This window comes from Oncorhynchus mykiss, chromosome 7 (genome assembly GCF_013265735.2).
Source record: "Oncorhynchus mykiss isolate Arlee chromosome 7, USDA_OmykA_1.1, whole genome shotgun sequence".
Taxonomy (NCBI): Eukaryota; Metazoa; Chordata; class Actinopteri; order Salmoniformes; family Salmonidae; genus Oncorhynchus; species Oncorhynchus mykiss.
In genome coordinates this window covers 50,707,840-50,731,969 of record NC_048571.1, presented here as the reverse complement: position 1 = coordinate 50,731,969, position 24,130 = coordinate 50,707,840, and the positions used below count along the sequence as shown (strand labels likewise).

The 24,130-nt window shown below is 43.5% G+C and overlaps 1 protein-coding gene across 8 annotated transcripts in view; it reads right to left on the bottom strand.

Moving 5' to 3' along the window:
* Positions 1-24,130, bottom strand: part of magi1b (membrane associated guanylate kinase, WW and PDZ domain containing 1b) — a 201,436-nt gene that overhangs the window by 66,658 nt on the left and 110,648 nt on the right. For 7 of the 8 annotated variants that reach the window (XM_036983448.1, XM_036983452.1, XM_036983450.1 and 4 more), the window contains exon 2: positions 18,456-18,572. In XM_036983448.1, the coding sequence (XP_036839343.1) occupies positions 18,456-18,572 (117 nt within the window). Of the gene's footprint in view, positions 1-5,874; positions 6,286-18,455; positions 18,573-24,130 lie in introns of those variants that run through there. The other variant, XM_036983453.1, reaches the window with a different exon arrangement.

The window sequence follows — 24,130 nt, the reverse complement described above, 5'->3', positions numbered from 1 at the left end:
AGTGGTCAAACAGTCTTTAGTTTTGTCTGGGGTGAATCCTTCATATCTGGACCCAGAGGAGACCAGGCGTGGTGAGGCTACTGTTGCCTGCTGCTGGTGAGCTGAGCTCAGATGAAAACAGCTCTGTTTGCTGTGCTCTAAACAGCCAGATTTGCTGACTTCCAGTGTTTACTGGACAAACTAGGAGGACGACCTCTCTCCCCCCAGAGATTACTGTGAGATCCCCCTGCTCCTCTCCCTATGTATCCAAGAATGACAGACACCCAGACGTGACTATCTGACGGTAGAGCTCCTCCATGGTTCAGAGGTGAAGAGAGTTACAGCAGGGTCGGCAGCAGTGTGTATACTGGAGGAACCAGGCTAGTTGAAATGAATCACTAGAGTGGGGAAGCAAAGGGAAGGACACTGAAGTGTGTGTGTGTGTGTGTATGTATATGCGTGCGCTAGAGGTCTACGTGGGACTGAGTTATTCATCCCGCTCCTGCCTGCACCCACAGCTTTTCCTACCTTACCCGCTTCTCCCCTGATGGATTTCTGTCCGACTACCACCTGCTACTGCAATAACTGGGCCAGAACACAACCACAGTTCCACAATGTTATTTTAGTTAATATGTGATGCAGTTCGCTTGCTAGCCATGCTCCCAGCAATATCAAAATGCGCAAAAAAGTGACTTAATGAATAGGTTAAATGACCAGAGATTCTCACACGGCCCATTATATTAGGCAATAGGTATTACTTGGCTATATCAGCCAATAGGCTAGATGTAGTTTGAAGAGAGCAGAGTTGGACATTTTTGCATATAGCCTACCTTTTAGGAGCGGGACACTTTTCAGAGTGATCAATATTTATTTCTGGACAATGTAGTAAACTATAACCAAAACATACTGTATTTAGGAAGTTCATTTCCTTGCAATGATAACTGTCCCGTGCTTCTCCGCCAATGCATAGGCTATAGCTTATTTGTCAGCGGCAGGGTAGCCTAGTGGTTAGCGCATTGGACTAGTAACCGGAAGGTTGCAAGTTCAAATCCCCGGGCTGACAAGGTACAAATCTGTCGTTCTGCCCATGAACAGGCAGTTAACCCACTGTTCCTAGGCCGTCATTGAAAATAAGAATTTGTTCTTAACTGACTTGCCTAGTTAAATAAAAGTAAAAAATAAATAAATAAAAAAGTAGCTTAGCGGGTTAAAAGCGGTGGGCCAGTAACCAAATGGTTGCTGGTTCAAATTCCAGAACAGGGAAGGTGGAAAAATGTATCAAGGCAGTTAACTCCCAACACCAACTGGTACCTGGGTGCTGTGGAAGTAGATTAAGGCAGCCCCCTGCACCGCTCTGATTCAGAGGGGTTGGGTTAACTGACTAGCTATCCCCTAACCCTATTTGATAGAGACCACTCGCACGCCCAACTACTGTAGGAAAGGAGATGTGTGGCTACTGAACTTAAAGCAGCAAGAATGATGAGAGTGGACACTCTCTTGAGCTATGTTTTGCATATAGGATAAAGTCTACCTTTAAGGAGCGGGATGATTATAACAGGCAGAGGAAATAAATGGGTAATCAATAATTATTGAAAAGGCTCCTTAACTACGGTACGCACGTTGCACCTTTTCAATTATCATTTTTGGATTGCACCTCGACTCACATTGGCTGAGTGCCCTCCCCTTCTTTCCATTTTCAATATTTATTAAGTAGTAAACTATATTTAAGTTCATTTCCTTGGGAAGATAACTTCCACGTGTTTCTCCGCCCATGCATAGGCAGCCTATCCATTTCATTGAGACCACACATATACTGTAGGCCCACTTGACCTCGCACGCCCAACTAGGAGAGGAAGGCTACTGAACTTGAAGCAGCGAATTCTGAGTGTGTGTGTGAATAATGCAACAGAGGTGCTTTTAATACAATAGGTAGGCCCCTCATGTATATCCCAGCCACTCTGCTACAGGAATCAATACAGCTCCAGACAGAAAGACCATAAACTATTACCTGTGTCAACACCCATGTTTAGCCAGCATTTGGTAATTACACACCTGACCTGAACAGACAGGTCTCCCTTTAACCAAACACAGCCAGTTACTCCCCAAATATAGCACAGCACTTATGTATTCATTTAAAACTGAGGTGAAACTGCCATGTTCGTTTGTGATATTTCAACAAAGATGTTTTTTTCCCCTTGGACGTGGATGTGCTACCATTATTTTTTTACCACGGCGCTGGACACTCATCTACAACTTTCATAAACAAAACAAAAACAATAGCAAATGAGCCGAGGGCGACCAGTGGCGCTGTTTCCGCTAATGTGGATTCCAGCTTTAACTAGACTAGTTCCCCTGTTCGGTCAGAGCTGATTGGGATCAAAGGCCTATAGAAACAGTGCAGCCAGTGATAATCCGCAACGCAGTTGTTGCTGGAAGACGTTATTATACATCACCTGCCCCTCATCTCCCTCCCAATCTCTCATAATTGAACTAAATGTATTTCAATTACATGGTTAAAATACACCAACGAGTCAGTCATTAATTGGCCCTTTCCAGTATTCATTCCTCTTGGCGCACAAGGCTATGGCTATGATCTATCAGTTGTTTTGTCAGAATGCTTCAGAAGCTAAAGCCTTCAGCATTCAAATAGAAAAACATTAACTAGCAGGCAGCCCAGGCCATGGAGCCAGGACCATGTTAGAGGTAATAATAGCCTGAAAACACAGTCTAGTGTTAACATACAAATAGGGCTCCAGAAAGTGGAGAAAAAGACAAATGTGCTATCCATGATAGTGATCCAATATGTGCCATGGTGAAAAGTAGGCCATTGTAAATGTGTTTGGCAATGATTCATTATTATTGTTCTAATAATAGTGTTCTATTCTTACTCTGCTGGTGTGCTGGTGTGCCAGTCTTTCAGGACAGAAGAAAGAGCGGATTGAAAGAGCAGATTGAGCTAGTTGTTGGCTAAAGAGGAAACAAAGAAAGCCCTAGCGAATGTTGAGACTGGCTAGAATTGGAGTTTATGATTATATACAGAAAGAAAGGGAGTATTCTCTTTACCACAATGTAAAAGCCAGAGATCCATCATTGCGTATGAGAAAACTAATCCGTGCAGATATACAGATATGTTTTTGCTAAGTTGGAAGGAAATTATCTGTAAAGCTTGATTACATTTTCTATGAGCATCACCCAGTGGATAGGCTTGTGGTGCTCGCTCTTTATCCCTCTCCATCTATTTCTCCCTCATCCTCTCTCTCCTTTCCTTCTCTATACATTTCTCGTCCTATACATTCTTTCCCTCTCCATCTTCTATTTTATTCTCTCTAATCTTGATATTCCTCCTCTTTATGTTTTTGTTTCCTTCTCCACTTCTCTCTCTCCATTTCTCCCTCTCATCCCTCTAGTCTCCCTCCCTCCTTTTGTGGACATTGGTAGAATAAAGCAGGACGCTGAGGCGACGGCGGTCAGCAGCCCACTCTCTTTGCCCACACTTTGTGCTAATGTCCTCCTCAAATTGGCCAGCTGGCTATGTGGCTGCCCGCGTCTATCTGTTTCTACATTTTGGTCAACTCATATCCTTCTCCTGCCAAAACACCAAACTGCATCCACGTGCCTCTACAACGTCAAAGCCCCAAGACTACACTGAAACACTATACCATTCATTTAGAGAGCACTTATGCAGAAACAATGAAGCAAATCACTGATATGTGAAACAATTAAAATGACTTCATAGTCTTGGAACCAAGGCTAGCCTATAATTAGTGTCCTATAGCTGGGATTCAGGGAACATGAGTCAGCTTCTTCTATTCAGCCACTGATTACTGAACAACTCTGTAAGACAGTTTGCTTCTTCTGTGGTTATTCTCAATGATCATACAGATGACTATGACAGCGTACATATCTGTACATGTATAACTGGTATATTCCTGATAGCTATAATCAATATATCCTGCACTATTTAAAGTAGTCCCACTCTGCAGTACAATGTATCCACTAAACAGTAGAAACTTGGATGGATGTTGGTCGGGCTATTCTGCCTTAAATAGCATACGTTAGAGTGGGTTAGAGTGAACGTGTCTCTATTCTCAGTCTGTGCACGTCTAACATGAGAGGGTGAGTCGGTGTCTATGTGCTGTGCACACTAACATCTCTCTTCCAAGGATGAATGGGCCAAAATGAGATTGTTTTTTTAGCGATGGACAGTATTTCCCTACAGCAGACCGGTTGGTCAACTGCATAGCGATGCTTCTGTCCATGGCAAGAAGAACACGAGGAGTTAGGAATTGAATTTAAGATGGACTATGTGCCCGTAAAGCCACCAATTAAAATGTTGTGTTTCAGCCGCAATAGCAGCCCTGCCACTTGATTTGTTACAAAGCTACCTTGTCGATGTTGACTTCCAGGAAAGAAGATGTGCACCAGAACAAAAATATTTGGTCATGTAACTCACCCACTGACAATAGTACACTTGGCTATTCGAGTAGCATTTCTGATACCACACAATGTGTTGTTTCACATCACTGACTGAGGCATGTTTTCATGCAGGTTTTCCAGACAGCACACAAAGAGGCTAGCAGATTCTCAGTACAGTAGCATAAGAAACATCTCCATCTTGGCCTGATACTAGTGTGTGATGGTGTGTGTGTGCAGGGTACGGGGGCAGCAGAACGGGGGAGGACTGGGGTCAGTGCCCGTGCTACTAGCTCCACAGGGGACACAACCATCGGTCCCACCAAAGGGTCAATCAACAACACACAGGCTGCCCATTCCAGCATTTACCGCTCCACATATTGCCCTGCGGTTTGGGGGGGGGGGGGGGGGGGGGGGGTAGATTCCTCGAGCTCCAGCCTCCCTGGACTGAGTTGACTCCCCCACCCCTGTTTTAGGAGGAAGGGGTCGAGAGGCTTTGTTATGGCTTAAAATTGATTGGCAACATCCATCAGAGAGGTTTTATGATGGAGAGGATGGGGGGGGGGGGCTGTTGTTTTCACATCGCTGGCTGAAAAAGGCTCATGGTGCCGAGAGAGACAGACACATCCACACACAATGAGACCAAAACAGCCCTTTCTCTTAACCTGTGACACGCTCCATTTTCCTCTGCGAAGCCTCGGTTTACAGCCCTTAATGATTTGAGCGGAGGGGGAAATATCGGGGGAGGGGGGGATTAAAATAAGAAAAACCTGAAGACCACTGAGGCTAAATTACCCAGAAACCTGACTAAAATACCTGCGATGGCTCTTTTCTTCAGCCAGTAAAAGCTTCTTCAGCGAAGGCTAGCACGGCAGCAGAGGGCAAGAGAAAGAACGGCTTTAAAACTATCCATTTACAGAGGGAAGGAAAGAGAGCACCAGGGAGTGGAGGAGAAGAGTCGACAGAGAGATGGATAGAGGCAGAGAGAAAGAAGGAGACGGTGAGGGGGCAGGAGGAGAGGGGGTTAGCAGGAAACCCTGCTGCTAGCCAGCTCTGGTGAAGATAATGGCCTCCAACAGGAGCAGGCATGTCAACAGATCACAGTTTAATAATACAGCCCCCCTGTCAGAGCACTGCCATCTCCGCCAGACACACACACCAGAGACCAGACACACACACCAGAGACCAGACACACACACCAGAGACCAGACACACACACCAGAGACCAGACACACACACCAGAGACCAGACAAACACACACACCAGCGACACGCACACAAAAGTATGACGGACGCACGGAATGACCATTCCACTGCTATTGCTGCCAGCGACCTGCCTCTGTCTCTTATACTGATGTGTTCCGCCTGATGCACAGTAACCCCCCCCTCACTCTCTTTCTCCCTCGCCATCCATTCCCGCCCCGCCATTAAATCCCAGAAGCCAAAGCATCATTCTCAAATGAAAGACAAATAGAGAGCATACCTCTGATTTCCTCAGCTAGTCCAGGGCTACACAGCACACATCAGAGAGAAACCAGTCAGGTAGGATGAGAAAACACAAAACAGGTCGCTCTTTATCCACAGGGAGCGCGTCAGACACTCGCATCCGAGCTACAGCCTCCCTCTGTCTGCCTGTCTGTCCAGTGTCGAACGTCCAGCACTGGCCACCGATGCGATCCGCTGTCTGTCTGATAAGTCTTCCTGTTCCTGCCAGGCTCAGAATCCAGGCTCAGCCAACGTGAACTATACACATGCATACATACACGCTGTGCTCCGCTCTGCTCCTGTCTGACTGAACCCAACCAACGTCTCCAGTCTCACACTTACCCACATGCACCCGCCCACCTCCACTCAGTCTCTCGCTCACTCTAGCTGTCGCTCGCTTGCCCTCGCTCCCCCCTCACTTTTCTCTCTCTCCTCCACTCTGCAGCCTATATCTCTCTCTCTTACACACAGACGTAGTCACACATGCTCCCTCTGCTCTGACAAACAAGGCAGTCCCAGCGAGAGAGCCCATCCCCATGCATCACGTGACCCACGAAATCAACACTACCAAGGGCAAGCACGGGGCAGGGATGGATGTAGCTGGGCTACTAGGGCTGCGATGCTGGGGCTAGAATGATGAGATTAGGTCCGGACATAAGGCTAAGGTAGAATAGGACTTCGATTAAGGACTGAATGCGATAAAGTGTGGGTGCATGCATTCAGTGCATTCGGAAAATATTCAGACCCCTTGACTTTTTCCACATTTAGTTACATTTTCTCATCAATTTAAACACAATCTACACACAATATCATGACAAAGCAAAAACAGGTTTGTAGATTTTTTTGCAAACGTATATAAAAACTAAAACTGAAATGTAACATTTATATAAGTATTCAGACCTTTTACTCAGTACTTTGTTGAAGCACATTTGGCAGTAATTCCAGCCTCGAGTCTTCTTGGGTATGACGCTACAAGCTTGGCAGACCTTCGGGAGTTTTTGGGGAGTTTCTTCCATTCTTCTCTGCAGATCCTCTCAAGCGCTGTCAGGTTGGATGGGGAGCGTCGCTGTACAGCTATTTTCAGGTCTCTACAGAGAGGTTTGACAGGGTTCAAGTCCAGGCACGGGCTTGGCCACTGTGTGCTTAGAGTCGTGGTCCTGTTGGTAGGTGAACCTTTGCCCCAGTCTGAGGTCCTGAGCGCTCTGGAGCATCTTCCGTCTGGCCACTCTTCCATAAAGGCCTGAATGGTGGAATGCTGCAGAGATGGTTGTCCTTCTGGAAGGTTCCCTCATCTTCACAAAGGAACTCTGGAGCTCTGTCAGAGTGACCATTGGGTTATTGGTCAAAAAACAAAAAACAAGTTTTTAGTAAATGTTGCAAATGTATTAAGAATTTAAAATAGGGTTCTTGGTCTCCTCCCTGACCAAGGAACTTCTCCCCCGATTGCTCAGTGTGGCCAGCTCTAGGGAGAGTCTTGGTGGTTCCAAACTTCTTCCATTTAAGAATGATGGAGGCCACTGTGTTCTTGGGGACCTTCAATAATGCAGTCATTTTTTTCATAGCAAAGGGTCTGAATACCTATGTAAATGTAGGTATTACTGATTTTTCTAAAAAAACTGTTTTTGCTTTGTCAATTTGGGGTATTGTGTGTAGATTGATAAGGAACATGTTTAATTTAATACATTTTCGAAGAAGGCTGTGGAAAAATTCAAAGGCTCTGAATACCTTCAGAATACTTTGTGAATACTTTCTGCCATTGTTTTTCTTTAACCCCAGAGATGCAGTCGTCTGTGGGGAGATAGGAGGGGTGATGGGGAAAGGAGGGGTACAGGAACAGCAGCTTTGAGTCCTTGTTTCTTTAACCCCTCGAGGATAGTCAGTCTATCAATACAGCATCCCTAATCACATTACTGATAATGGCAACAATAACCAGGAATGAGGCAGTTATTTTCCTACAGAAAAGCCCTTCATTTATGAAATGGCTACATCCTTGACTTCTGAATGGCTATCTTTGTTATATTATATATTATGTTATGCACGTTATAACAAGACAGCATTTCAATTGTGAAAACATTTAAATGTGTGACCTCTCTCACCGGCCACTTTCACAGCCGAGGGATCACTCCAGGCTTCAGGATGTCAGACAACAAACAGTTCTGAAAAAGCAAACTCTTCAGAAAATAGGATGAAGGTGTTTAGGTGTGTGAGATGACCCCTAGGTTGCAGAGAGAGACAAGAAAGCTGCCAATTTGGGGAGCAGGCATGAATCATTTCACCCACGCTGGATTGGTGCTTCAGAATAAGATGTTACACAGGGAGAAGCAGTTTAACTTCAAATCAGCCAGAAGTTTGGGTTAGTCCATCTATTTTTTTAAGGCACTTAACCTTAATTGCTCCAATGGTCCCAGTTGATAACGGTAGACCCTGGCAGTGACCTCACTCTCCAAGGGTGTCTCAGGGAGAGTTGGGATATGCAAAAAACACATTTCCAAAAAAACGAATGTGTATTAATAAACAATGTGTATTAATAAAGCACCACCAAATGACATAAAATATGCGTCCAAGGTACTCGACACAGAAGCCAGAGAGGAAAACAATTCATCACTAGCAGCATGAATTCACATTCCCACACACAACCTCTGAGTGTGTGTTTGTTGGGGAGGAATGGGTGAGTGCATGCGTGCCTGGACGTATGTGCGTGTGGAGTGGGTATGACTTCCTGGGACTCCCTTCATTGAATTCTTCTTGACAATGCCTTTCTTTCACTTAAACTAATGATGATGTCAGCGGAATGACATTTCAAAAGACATTCAAAGCCTGTTACCTCCCCCTGGAGATCCATCCATCCAACCAAAATCTAGGCCCTGCCCCCATCAATCAAACCAGTGTAGGAGGTGATACCACTGTGGGCCATCAATGAGTGTTCTGGCCTTTAAAACAGTAGATTTGCCGTAGTAAACAAGGAAATACTTTATTTCTATTGTACGGAATGCTTGTCAAATAGATACATCTCCCTTAGTCTGTTAAAAAAGGACAAAGTTGTTCCTATGACAATACGAACACATCTTGAAAGACTTTGGTTGCAAGCACGACTAAGGCAGAGAGGGATCACTCTCGCCAAAATCTGTCCAGAACAAGCCCAATATGTATCTATGGGATTAATATGCAGACCTAAACGTGTTGCCTACCTTCCTTTCCTGCCTTTGGGATAATGACTCCCATTGATAGGGCGGAGACATGAGCATCGTGCCATTACATACACAGATCTCTGACTAAGGTAACACTGACGGGACACCGACATCTTTTAGAGAGCGGTAATGAGGGAACCAATAACGGTTGCAATTGAGATAAGCTGTGCAGGTGAATTTAGTGCATATTGAAGGTTTAGCGAGACATAAACTAGAGATAATCTCGTGCCATCAATAGTTGCAATAGGCCCCTTAGTATTTGATTATATTCCAATAGGCTACATTCCGTACGCTATCCGTTAGAGTACTGAAAATCTGTACTTAAGTAAAAGTCCTATTACTTAGATTGTAATTTACTCAAAAAAAGTCAAATTAAGCTTTAAGATTAAAAAAGTATTCAGTAAGAAAACTAATTACACATTTAGTCTGGTATTTTTTTTATTTTTTTTGTACACTTTATTGTAAACTGAGACAGCAAACAAATAGGACAACAACTTAGTGCAATTGATTTGACATGCATTAATAATTTAAGCCTGCCAGCACCATCTTGCAGATATCCTCCAGCACAGGTAGTCTCCATTGAAGACTGACATCAAAGCTTCAATTACAGTCTTAATCGAAGTTGACTTAATATCTATCAATGTGTTCAATTTCATAAAAAGGTAAATGGTACTCGAGACATTGTAATAATTGTACAATTTTAATACCATAAATAAAAATGCATTTCACAATATAATTTCAAGTACATGTGATGGTGAACTCGTACTAAAAAGATTTACACTAAATGCGATGTTTCATTTTTCACTCAGAATGAAATATCAAGGAGGATCAGGTTAGTGTTCAAACAACAACCAAAATGTAAAATGTCACCATCGGTCATGTTACTAGTATGCAAATCAGACACATTCCAGCATGAAATTAAACATCAAGGTAGGTATTCAGGTAAGAACCATGTACGTAATAAATCAAACATTGCCATAGTCAACTCAATCATCTTTTTGATGCCAAGATAGGATTTACCCTCAATTCTCCTTTCCTTCTGAACCTCTCCTTTTCACTTGGAAGGGTATTTTCATTGTCTTGGCTGCCCCCCCCCCCCCCCCCCCCCTCGGATGTGCCACTACAAGCTGTAAATAAAAAGACACACAAAAATGTATTTCTAGTCATGGTCCAAAACGCTTACTGAGATGATACACTGACTGTACTACAGATGCGCTTATAGGCCTTGTCATAAAAAAGTACGACATTTCGACACACACAGAGTGAGAGGAGAGCAATGGAGTGGGAGGATGCTGCGCTGGACGTCCCGGTTCATCTAGTTAGCGTTAGCTAGCTACATGGTTGACACTGCAGCGAGCTAGTTTAGCCAGCTTATCTAGTGGCAACCTAATGTGATAGCTTGTTAGCCATTGCAACACACATCTGATTAATCTGTTAACACTTTATGCCAATGACAAGGTGGCTAGTTAGCCAACAAGCAGAGATCATATGGGGAGCCAAAATCAGGAGATTAAACTTGATCAGATTCGGGGTTAGCTACCTAGCCATTTGATTTGCACTCTAAACACAATTTCAACAATGCGCTCGAAACACAATTTGAACAACATAATTATATCTGAGAAAAACGTCTTACTCCAGAAATATATAATATTACAAAGACAGAAGGTAATTAAAGTGCACCTTACCTCTGATTGCGTCTCACTAAGAACCCACGAGCAAAATATCCTCAGGGTGAAGCCGTGTGCTTCACTTCAAGAGCCATGGTGGAGATACAGGGTTTGACAGACAACTTTGAGAGCCTATGAACTGAAGAGTTTTGATGAAAAGGTATTTTGAATACATTTCATTGGTCAAAGGGTCGTGAAACGTTCATAGAGACAGACGTAAAGGGGAACCAAAAGCATAAATTCTTGTAAAAAAAAAATACCTGTCAGCATTTAGTGTGATCCCCTTTTGCCTCATTCAGTGCGACATCTTCTTCGCATACAGATGATCAGGGTGTTGATTGTGGCCTGTGGAATGTTGTTCCACTCCAACTCAATGGCTGTGCAAAGTTGCTGGATATTAGTGGAAACTGGAACACGCTTTCGCACACGTCGATACAGAGCATCCCAGACATGCTCAATGCGTGTAATGTCTGGTGAGTATGCAGGCCATGGAAGCTGGGACATTATCAGCTTCCAGGAATTGTGAACAGATCCTTGCGACATGGGGACATGCATGATCATGCTGAAACATGAGGTGATGGCGGCGGATGAATGGCACATCAATGGGCCTCTGGATCTCGTCATGTTATCTCTGTCCATTCAAATTGCCACCGATAAAATGCAATGGTGTTAAATAAATAAAGTGAAAACAAGTTTTTAGATACTTTTTTAAATGTATTAAAAAAAAAAAAAACAGAAATACATTATTTACCCACTGGCTCCAGGTCATCTATATGTCTTTGCTAGGTAAAGCCCCGCCTTATCTCAGCTCACTGGTCACCCACACGTAGCACGCGCTCCAGCAGGTATATCTCACTGGTCATCCCCAAATCCAACACTTCATTTGGCCGCCTTTCCTTTCAATTCTCTGCTGCCAATGACTGGAACAAATTGCAAAAATCAGCATCAGCTTAAAGTTAGCGAGGGAGATATTTCACTCCAGCTTCAGTGATTTTTGCACCTGTACACAGCCCATCTGTAAATAGCCCACCCAACTACCTCATCCCCATATTGTTATTTATTTTTTGCTCCTCTGCACCCCAGTATCTCTACTTGCACATTCATCTTTTGAACATCTATTACTCCAGTGTTAATGCTAAATTGTAATTATTTCGCCACTATGGCCTATTTATTGCCTTACCTCCCTAATCTTACTACATTTGCACACACTTTATATAAATTTTCTATTGTGTTATTGACTGTACTTTTGTTTATCCCATGTGTAACTCTGTGTTGTTTGTGTTGCACTGCTTTGCTTTATCTTGGCCAGGTAACAGTTGTAAATGAGAACTTGTTCTCAACTGGCCTACCTGGTTAAATAAAGGTGAAATAATATTTTTTTTTACATAAGTATTCAGCCCCTTTGCTATGAGAGACAAAATTGAGTTCAGGTGCATCCTGTTCCCGTTGATCATCCTTGAAATGTTTCTACAACTTGATTGAAGTCCACCTGTGGTAAATTCAATTCATTGGACATGATTTGGAAAGGCAAAACACCTGTCTATATAATGTCCCACAGTTGACAGTGGATGTCAGAGCAAAAACTAAGCCATGAGGTGGAAGGAATTGTCCGTAGAGCTCTGAGACAGGATTGTGTCGAGGCACAGATCTGGGGAAGGGTAGAAAAAAAATTCTGCAGCATTGAAGGTCCCCAAGAACACAATGGCCTCCATCATTCTCAAATGGAAGAAGTTTGGAACCACCAAGACTCTTCCAAACTGAGCAATCGGGGGGAAAAGGGCCTTGGTCAGGGAGGAGACCAAGAACCCTATTTTAAATTCTTAATAAATTTGCAACATTTACTAAAAACTTGTTTTTTGCTTTGCCATTATGGCATATTTTGTGTAGATTTATGAGTAAATAAATAATTTAATACATTTTAGAATTAGGCTGAAAGATAAAATGTGGAAAAGGTCAAGGGGTCTAAATACTTTCCAAATGCACTGTATATTTTGATTTGGCTATCTAGTCTGTTTATCATTTTATAGGCTACCTGCTGTTGCAATGTCTCTCATTCTCTGCACACACGCATTACCAATGATCATTTTACTCCGATGTGTTCTGCACATACGCATTACCAATGGTCATTTTAATCCGATCTGTTCTGCACACACGCATTTCCAATGATCATTTTACTCCGATGTGCTCTGCACACACGCATTAGCAATGATCATCTTACTCCGATGTGCTCTGCACACACGCATTACCAATGTTCATTTTACTCCGATGTGCTCTGCACACACGCATTACCAATGATAATTTTACTCCGATGTGCTCTGCACACACGCATTACCAATGATCATTTTACTCCGATGTGCTCTGCACACACGCATTACCAATGATCATTTTACTCCGATGTGCTCTGCACACACGCATTACCAATGATCATTTTACTCCGGTATGTTCTGCACTGATTGGGAGAACAGATACAGTGCGTAACACATCGAATCCAGAGGACACTGATCCAATTAAATTCTGAATAATTGTTGTCCCCCACGATGAAATCGGGAAGGGGGCTGTGGATATGTCTCCGTCTGTTCGTTCGTACGTTAGTCACACGCAATATTTCACAAAGCAAGGGGCCGATTTTGACGAATCTTGGGTGAATGAAGAGTCATACTATAAAGATCTGGCATTTACAAAACGACACTGACTGGCCCAAGGTGGGAGTAATGAACTGAAATCTGTTAGTCACACACAATATCTCAATTGGCCCAAGGGGGGTGCAGCATCATTCGTGGGGGGATGACATGTTTACTGTTGCCTTGTTTGATATTGTGATTGTTGTGTGATATTTTTTACTTCTATTCAGACAACTTCAATATATATTCTGCTTGTCCGACAATTATTTATTTACTCGTCCCAGACAAGCGGACTAGCATTAATGTCAAGCCCTATACAGAGAGGCCTGTGAAAAGCAGGTCCTACATACAAATCCTGCAGGGTAAAATTAGGCAGGGAAAACGTGCTACTAGCAGTCCCCATCTGTGCCTGTGTGCTAGCTACATAGCTGAGCATGCTTGCGCGTGTGCTTAGTTCCATCCTCCCTCTTCCCTTCTGCCCATCCCCCTCTCCAACCCCACCCCCAACGCAACCTTGACCCCACCCCCGCCACATCCTTTTAGCCTATATGCAAGCCATCCACCATATTCAAGAATGGTGAAACATCACACACCTCCCCACACACACGCTCACTTGCTCACTGCACCTCTCCAGCCACCCGTCATCTAGGAGAAAGAAACAGTGGAAAAATAACAGCAGACAAAGCACAGCACACTTGCCTTGATGCAAAGAGTGGGGGAGCGAGAGAGAGAGTAGAGTGGTAGCTACCAGACTGTAGCGGGGATCCTGCTGATTTCTCTATGCAGCGCAGGCAGGCTGAGGCACAAACCCAGTGAGGAGAGCTTTGCTGCTGCTGAGCTGATCACAGCGACGAGTGGAAAACAACAGGGGAGGAGAGGGAACAGCAGCCACAGCTACAGCAGTGGGAGTCAGGATTGAGAGTAGGTATGGGATTGGGAATGAGCACTAGGTGACCGCAGGGAAGCCGACGGACGCCGGAAGATTGGAGAGGAAAAAAAAGAAAGAGCGACATAGTGGGCTGTGGTATTTGGAGGTGGAGACGGGCTGTGGTATTTGGAGGTGGAGATGGGCTGTGATATTTGGAGGTGGAGAAGGGCTGTGGCATTTGGAGGTGGAGACGGGCTGTGATATTTGGAGGTGGAGAAGGGCTGTGGTGTGGTAGGTGAGAAGTCAACAATGTGATAGGAGGAAAGACAGAAGAGGAACTATAGTTATCACACTGGTCTTCTATGCTGTAGCAGCTGATATTTCCCATTCAGGACAACAATAGGTGTTTTGATCTGTAGAAGGGCAGGGAGAGACACCGGCTGAACTGAACCCTGGCTCTGCTAAGGGAAGGAGAGGGGATACAAAGTACATGGCATAATTTAATTAAAGGCATGTTGTCCAGGACTAAAGTGTTTCTCCCATCTAAATCCTATCAGGTCAATCAACACTAATACGCTAAACCAATAGCACGGTCCTATAAGCCAATAAGACTTACATCCTACTGTATCTGTCAACTTGTGGCAGTATTACACAGTAGAGGTCTTCACGGGTCCACCCGAACCAGAATACCCAAAACCCGAACCGAGTCCAAAATGTAAACTTGTCCCTAGGTTTTTGGGTCAGTTCATGTTTGATTGTTATAGGGTCTCAATTCTATGTAAGTACAGCAGATAGACCCAAGTGGACCCGGTCATGGCTCTGCATAATCTGTAGCATATTTATTTCACGCTAATAAGGTTCATTTATTAACTTGTAGAAAGCTTAGCCAACATACAAAGACCCATTCATTAACCAGATGAGCAACTTGGCTGATAAACATGATTTTTTTTGTCACTCGGCTCCCATTTGGGGTTGGTTATGATTGTTCTCGGGTCCCCATTCTTTTTTTTAAAGGATCGATCCAGTCAGGTCCGGGTCAAACTTTGGTCGTGTCTACACTTGACACTTACATGTGGCATATGCTATCAGAATACAAAGATGGCATTGAAAAGACAGGTTGTGTTCAGATCTGGCTGACCACTTCAGAAGGTGGTCAGGGATGCATTGTGCGGATTTCTCCTCAGTCTGGAAGCAATCAGGCTGCCGAAAGTGCATACAGTGGGCAACGTCATCAGCACTCTCCAGAAAACGTGTGTTTTGAGGCACCTTTTCATTATAACGTTGGAGGAAATACAGTATGTTCCTAGCGTGTGAGGAATGTGTTTGCTGGCCTCATAACTGCTAGCCAGCTAGCTAATATTTAGAACAAATATTTTTTTGTTTGGCTAGAGTTATGCTAACGTGTTTGAAATCTCTTTAGTGTTGCTTGCTAACTATTATTATTATTATTATTATTATTATTATTATTATTATTATTATTATCATCATCATCATCATATTTAGCCTATTCCACATTTGTAGAATGCATACTGGCATTTTATTATAGCACGGAAATCTGTAATCTGAACACATTTAAATGTAGGTGTAGATGCATGACTCGTTTAGGATTCCATGATCAGAACTCTATGATCAGAATCCTAAAGCTGCATGAACTGTCAAGTCTAGACACAGCCTTATTGGACCTGAGAAAACTTCTACTACACAGACTAGGGTTCATTGACAAAACACTTGAGACATCCCCAGACAAATTTCTCCTCTGTCAGGGTCACATGTCCTCATTGTCACCCATCCCCTGTCAGTCACCCCACCCCCCTGCTCTGGTCACTGGCCACCTGGTGGGGCCACACTCTGGTCACTGGCCTCCTGGTAGGGCCACACTCTGGTCACTGGCCACCTGGTAAGGCCACACTCTGGTCACTGGCCACCTGGTAGGGCCACACTCTGGTCAGCCTTTCAAAGCTTCAGCATGTTAACCAAAGAAGCAGCTGCACACACAGACGCTGTCTGATTACATGAATGATGATAGAGTGGAGTCAAGCATTGTCTTGATGGTGTGTGTGTGTGCGTGAGCGAGAGGGAGGGGAGTTTGAGCTGCATGGTTTGAGCACCATAGAGGAGACGAGAGGCTTGAGGAGGATGTCCCCAGTAGAGCAGAGCGAGTAGGGTGAGGCCATCTGTCACCTCCAGCTGCTTTCTGTCCATTAATCACAGCCTCCTCATGCACACATGAGTTGACCCATGGACACAACTATACCACCACACACTGACCTCCAGTCTCCAGGGCCTGGAGATGACCAGTGGAGAAACCAAACCACTGCTGAAAACATAACCAGTCTTGGTGCCCTTCTCACATCCTCTTCTCGAATCTATAATGTATCTTTTTGGAATAAATTAATCAAATTAATAAATGTAAATCGATTATCCGGGAATGTAAATTTCACCAACAGCCAGTGGGAACCAATCAAAATAATGTTCCTAGCTAGGTATTCTTCTTATTACGACATATCACAAAGTACAAATGGTACACCTTGATGGTGATATGTTTCCTTGGTTAACCATAATACAGTTTATCAGGGTGTCAATAAGAGTCAGAGAGAAGAGCTAGGCCTTTGGTAATTAAAATGGCCATTATGACCAGACTAGCACAATCCAGGCCTGTCTGGCTGACATATGGCACACTGGGTAATTCCAATAAAGTCCTGAGGAAAAAGCCCCTGGAATACAGATAGCAATTTGCGTGAGAGGGTCATGAATAAACTAATTGAATACCCAATGATGAGAATCCTTAGGAAAAAGTCCTGTTAGGACAGTGTTCCCCGTAGGATTTATTTCAGCAGCAGTGGTTAGCGTGGCGTAGGTGTTTTTCTTGGCCGCAGAGACATTTTGCTGTTTTAAAGCACATTTCCTGCAATTCTACACATTTTGCCATGGGCAGAAAGAACATTATACAGTTTAAAAGCTAGATTTTATATATTTTGCTGAGAAAAAGAATTGCAGTTTTAAAGCTAATTTCCTGCAATTCTACCTATTTTGCAATGAAGAGAAAATTTGCACTATAGGAGTAGACTTTGATGGTTTATCTGGGGGCATTAGAAAACATGCTTGGATAACAAAGCATTGAAAGAGAGCCATGTAATTAACATTGTTGACATGCCCCTACTACTCAAGGCCCTGATAATGCAGTAGACCCATTGAATTGTGGGTTGGGTGAACCACGAGAACCCTGCCATGCATTAATGACAGATGCAAAATGGCTGCCGCTAACTACACATCTTTAACCAGTCTCACTATGTACTATGAGTTGATCGAGTTCCTTCTCTCTCTTTCCATCTGTTTGAGTGTCATGGCCAGCTCACGATCACTAGGGAATTCCATCTCCATCATGAGGAAGATGACAATCCCAGCTGCTGTACAGGGATTGGTCCACACAGCTGGATTTGGGTATTTTTCTTAAAACTGCGCTTGTAAGTAAGCATTTCACGGTAAGGTTTACACCTGTTGTATTCGGCATATGTGACAAATAGAATTTGATCTATCGCAATGTTGCACTATCGGTCCCCCCACGTCACTGTGAAACATTATTGACACTGAGAAATATGATACATTCGAAGCCTCAAGGTACCTCTGCATTTCCTTCACACAATCTATACAGGACAGCTGCCCCACAGAAAACAGGCCTGAATCCTTGGACATCATGACATACTGTACAATGTGAGAAAAAATAGGAGTGAAGATGTGCGTGAGGATCTGATCAAGACGTAGTGCGTTTAATCACTCTGCCTATTGATCGAGCGGAGGGAGAACCTCCTGGCCTATCGACCATGGGGTGTGCTGGAGCTTCTTGCTCTAATCACATAGTATTGAAAACTAAACATCTGGCTGATTTAATGAATGACGAGGGTTGAGCGCATGAGCTCCATATTAATCTGGTTCCAATCGTCAGTGGGAGGAGACCACCATCTACTGCGGTTTGTGTGTTGTCCAGTGCTTACGACTCAAATAGTAATCTAAGTATTTTTTTATTTTTGAGGGGAAAGAAGCTCCCTTAAAACCTGACAACCATTCAGATGACTAAGAGACATACAGCAACATGAGTATGACCAGCCAAAATCACCAATGTCCAGTGTGAAGCTTCACCAAACAGCACAGTCCTTGCAAAGCTACAAATCAATGACATCAAGATGAGGAGGAAGAAGAGAACGACGAGGAGGAGTATAAAAGGGTGTGCTACTCACAAGGCACGGCGTGGCGGTAGAGGTTGTCTCGGATGGTCTGCTGCAGCTCGTGGTCCGGAGAGGACTTCTGGAATCGCTGGCTCAGATAGTGCTTCAGGTCCTTATTCAGCTTGTTTCCTGTAGACAGCCAGACAAACAGGAAGATGTGTGTTAAGTACATCACAACACATCACAGGAATACAGATGCCATGTAACAACGACAAATCCAAACAACACGGATGTCATGTATTTCGAGTGAACACAACTCTCAGCCCATTTCATCACGTCCATAGAAACCAGTCGGACGTGAATAAGCATAATATAACTGAGTAGACTGGACTGATCTCTCTCTCGCTCTATGCATGTTTCTTTCTCTTGGTCTTTGTATCGTCTGTTTGACACTGCATTGCACACCTTCCATAGTCACTCGGAGGGGTACCTGGCTAGCTCCCTCTCTCCCGGGCTGTAGCCAGTCAGTCCTGTCGTCCCAGTGCTGCCTGGTGGCTTAGACCCCGCCCACAGCTAGGCCATCTGTCTCGCAGACACACAGTGGAAAGGCTAACTGTTAGCCGCTGACACAATGCTCGTCAGAGAGAGAGGAGCCAAACGGTTTCCTCTTGACACGTCACAGCGACACAGTCCTTGGGAGAGCGTTCGCACATGCTAACATATGCTGTGATATGATGAGCACATGCACTACCTTTTGCCATGGACTCAGGTTTTTTTTACAGTGTATTTTTGTATACGGTGGTGCAATAATGATTCAGTGAGCTCAATGACAAAATCCCATCAGAACAAGCAGGAGGACAGAGGGATACTGACCTCCAATAAGATCCATGGTTTTTATTGTGTGTGTGAGATTCTGTGCTTCTGTATGATGTAGATCCCTCTGTGTGATTGACAGATACAGTGCCTTCAGAAAGTATTAATACTCCTGGACTTACACCACATGTTGCGTTACAGCCTGAATTCAACATTGATTCATTCAGTGTTTCTCTCTCACCCATCTACACACAATACCCCATAAGTGAAAATTTATTTTAGCAGATTTATTGAAAATTAAATTAAATAAATATCTCATTTACATACGTTTTCCCACCCCTGAGTCGATACTTTGTAGAAGCACCTTTGGCATTGATTGCAGCTTTGAGTCTTTCTGGGTAAGTCGCTAAGATCTTTCCACACCTGGATTGTGCAACATTTGCCCATTATTCTTTTCAAAAATTCTTCAAGCTCTGTCAAATTGGTTGTTGATCATTGCTAGACAACCATTTTCAGGTCTTGCCCTGGATTTTCAAGTAGATTTAAGTCAAAACTGTAATTCTTCCACTCGGGAACATTCACTGTCTTCTTGGTAAGTAACTCTAGTGTAGATTTGGTCTTTTGTTATAAGTTATTGTCCTGCTGAAAGGTGAATTCATCTTCCAGTGTCTGGTGGAAAGCAGACAGAACCAGGTTTTCCTCAGACTTTGCCTGTACTTAGCACAATTCCATTTATTTTTTTTTATCCTGAAAAACTCCCCATTTCTTAATGATTATAAGCATACCCATAACATTATGCAGCCACAACTAAGCCTAAAAATATAGAGAATGGTACTCAGTAATGTGTTGTATTGGATTTGGCCCAAACCTTACACTTTGTATTCAGGACAAAAAGTGAATTGCTTTGCCACATTTGTATTACTTTAGTGCCTTGCTGCTAACAGGATGAAAGTTAGGGAATGTTTTATTCCGCACAGGCAGAATTCTGCACTTTCTTCTTTTCACTCTGTCAATTAGGTTAGTATTGTGAAGTAACTACAATGTTGTTGATCCATCCTCAGTTCTCTCATATCACAGTCATTCACCTCTGTAACGGTTTTAGTCACCATGCTCAAATGGATATTCAATTACTGTTTTAATTTTAATTTTACCCATCTACCAATAGGTGCCAATCTTTGTGAGGCATTGGAAAACCTCCCGGGTCTTCGTGGTTAAATCTGTGTTTGAAATTCAGGCTCTAAGACAACAAAATGTGAGAAAAAGTTAAGGGGTGTGAATACTTTCTGACAGCACTGTACATTCTAACCACAATCTTTGAATGGTTTGATGCTGAGGAGCCATTTTTTTGGCCTTATCGGGCCAACAAAGAGTCTGCTGGTGAATTAAAACCACCAGATTGTGTTGCCATGGAAACAGTGTGTGCGCATCACTGTGCAGGACTACTCCGCTGGTAAATAAAGCCAGAGGCCTCTAATACAATGATTAAGGTAGCAAGCTTAGCACAGACTTCTAGCACACTGCTCTTAGTGTACTGCAATGAAGGCTACTGCATCCATCCAGTCATGCGAGAACCTCCCTCACCACATCTCCTCTCCTGCTGTGACAGATACCCGTCATCAGTGTCTCCACTGTGTTAAAGTTAATGGCCTTTCCTCAAACTCATCCTGTTCTTCTCTGTCCTCTGGCTTTTGGGCCCAGCCACTGGAAAGTGTCAATTGCTTTGATGCTCTGAGATTTGTCCCTGCATGAATGATAACATTATTTCCCCCCGTTGAAAACCTCCTACAGCTGTGTGTGTGCCCTCTACCATATACCTTCTCTGGAAGTAAAGTCTGGATTTGGCCCACCCTCTCCCATCCAGGCATATCATTGTGTCTTAACCTCTAAAACAGTTTCCCCAGGCCAATGGATAGTCTTAGACACAAACAAACAGGACAGTTCCAGCAGCAGTCTGACCATGACAGACCCGCAGCTAGCCTGCCCGTCTGAGCAGGCTAGCACCACCATCAGCACTCCTAGATCGTAAGGAGGATGATAGCGTATGGATGATCAATGGAAACAGGATGCACCCCAGCTCAATTTCGAGTCTCATAGCAAAGGGTCTAAATACTTATGTAAATAAGGTATCCATTTTGGATTTTTAATACAGTACCAGTCAAACGTTTGGAGTGTCCAAAGCTGTCAGGGTGGCTACTTTGAAGAATCTAAAATATATTTTGAATTGTTTAACACTTTTGTTGGTTCCTACATGATTCCACACGTGTTATTTCATAGTTGTGACGTCTTCACTATTACTCTACAACACATATGTCAGAGTCAAGGCCCGCGGGCCACATCCGGCCCGCAAGAAGGTTTTTTACGGCCCCTGGGATGATCTTGATTTATTATTAGAACCGGCCCGCAGCAAGCCGGCAGCCCGCAGATCTTTTACACGCACCAATACTACATTTCCCACAATGCAAAGGTGACGCACCGAGCAGTAGGCTGCTTCATTTCAATATTTATTGGCACAGCAGTCGTCAGCATCACAGTAAAATTAACTTTCAGATACCCATCAAAAATGGCAAAACGGAAGGTGGATACTGAGAACCGGGGGTTTCAAACAAGGTGGGAGTCGGAGTATATGTTCACGAAGGTAGCTGGAAAACCTGTGTGTCTTCTGTGTGGAGAAAGTGTGGCGGTACTGAAAGAGTATAATCTGAGACGACATTATGAAACGAAACACGCGGACAAAAACAAGAATATGGACATGGAACAAAGGCTACAAAAGGCCAGTTTTATTTTGGCAGAAGAGATCGCTAAATCAGCCCGGCCATTTACGGAGGGGGATTTCATCAAAAACTGCATGATTAAAGTTTGTGACGAAGTTTGCCCAGAAAAAAGGCAACTCTTTTTAAATGTGAGTCTGAGCAGAAACACCATTGCCGAGAGAGTAGACCAGTTGTCCATCAATCTAAAAGAGCAGCTTGTGAAAAAGGGAAAAGATTTTATTGCATATTCCTTGGCTGTGGATGAGAGCACCGACATTTCTGACATTGCCCAGTTGTCAATTTTCATCCGCGGAGTGGACTCCAACCTAAGCGTGACAGAGGAGTTTTTGGCTTTACGTCCTATGCATGGCACAACTACGGGGCATGATTTGTATGAAGAGGTGTCAAGATGTGTAAATGAGATGGAGCTGCCTTGGGAAAAACTCGTGGGTTTGACAACCGACGGAGCACCTGCGATGTGTGGACACAGGAGCGGACTGGTGGCGAAGATACGGGAAAAGATGCAAGAGGAAAACGCGACAGGTGAGCTGACAGCTTATCATTGTATCATACACCAGGAAGCGTTGTGCGGTAAAGCCTTGAAAATGGAGCATGTAATGAGCATCATCACGCGCACAGTTAACTTTATCAGAGCCAAAGGTTTGAATCACCGCCAGTTCAAGGCATTTCTGACGGAGTTAGAAACGGAGCATGGTGATTTGCCTTATCACACAGAGGTGCGATGGCTAAGCCAGGGAAAGGTGCTTCAAAGATGTTTCGAGCTTCGTGAGGAGATTTGTCTGTTCTTGGACAGCAAAGGGAAAGACACAACACAACTCCGAGACGAAATGTTTCTGTGTGAAATGGCTTTTCTGTGTGACATTACGAGTCATCTGAATGCAATAAACTTGCAGCTGCAGGGTCGGGATCGTGTCATCTCTGATATGTACAGTACAGTGAAGGCATTTAAAACCAAACTGACTCTGTGGGAGACGCAGATGCGGAAAGAAAATTTGAGCCACTTTCCCAGCTGCCAGACCATGAAAGAGAAGCTCTCTACCAGTGCGTTCCCGAGCACACAGTTGGCTGATAAAATAGGTATGCTTGCCGCTGACTTTCGACGCCGATTTGCTGACTTTGAAGCACAAAAAAGCAGGTTGGAACTGCTCGGTAACCCATTTGCTGTTGACGTGGAAAGCTCACCACCAAACCTCCAAATGGAGTTGATTGACCTCCAATGCAATGATGCACTGAGGGCAAAATATGCGGCAGTGGGTGCTGCGGAGTTCGCCCGTTTCCTCCCCGGCACAATGCCCCAGCTGCGCATCCAGGCTGCTCAAACGTTGTCTATGTTTGGCAGCACATACCTGTGTGAACAACTGTTTTCTTTGATGAACCTGAACAAAACATCACACAGAAGTCGACTTACTGCTGAACACCTCCACTCAATTCTGAGGATTTCTTCAGCTCAGAGCCTTACCCCGAACATTGATGAACTTGTGGAAAAGATGGGACACCACCAAGTATCACCCTCAACCTCAAACAAGTGAACATTACTGTGCAATCACATATTTAGAGTTTTTACTCAGTTCAAGTTTAAAAGTTAAAATTTAATATTTGTTTTCACTGCATGTTACTTCTCCTTAAACAAAGTGTTGTTTTTGATTAATAGATTTTTGCACTTTATTTTTTTGTATTTCAATCCAATTATATTTTAAAAATATTTCAGTTGAGTGGATGATAGAAAATTGCTATTATTGTTTTTTCTTTGAAGTAAATTTAGCCCACTTTTGCTAAAATAGAAAATATAGTCTACTGATGGTGCCTTGAATACCGGTTTCTTTCATTTAATGTTCATGTTATGGGGATATTTATATAAAGGAAATTTGTCTTTTGTGTCTGTTGAAAATTAAAGATTACTGACAGAGCCATAAGAAAATATTGCTTTATTTATCTGATCATATTGTAATATATTTGTTAGGTTTTCAGTAGGTTCAATTAGGTTCACTAGACTATATGCGTCATTTAAAAAATTTTCAATGAACATTCGAACAGTCCGGCCCTCGTCTTGTAGCTGATTTTTTTATTTGGCCCTCCGTCCATTTGACTTTGACACCCCTGCTCTACAATGTAGAAAATAGTAGAAATAAAGAAAATCCCTTGAATGAGTAGGTGTGTCCAAAC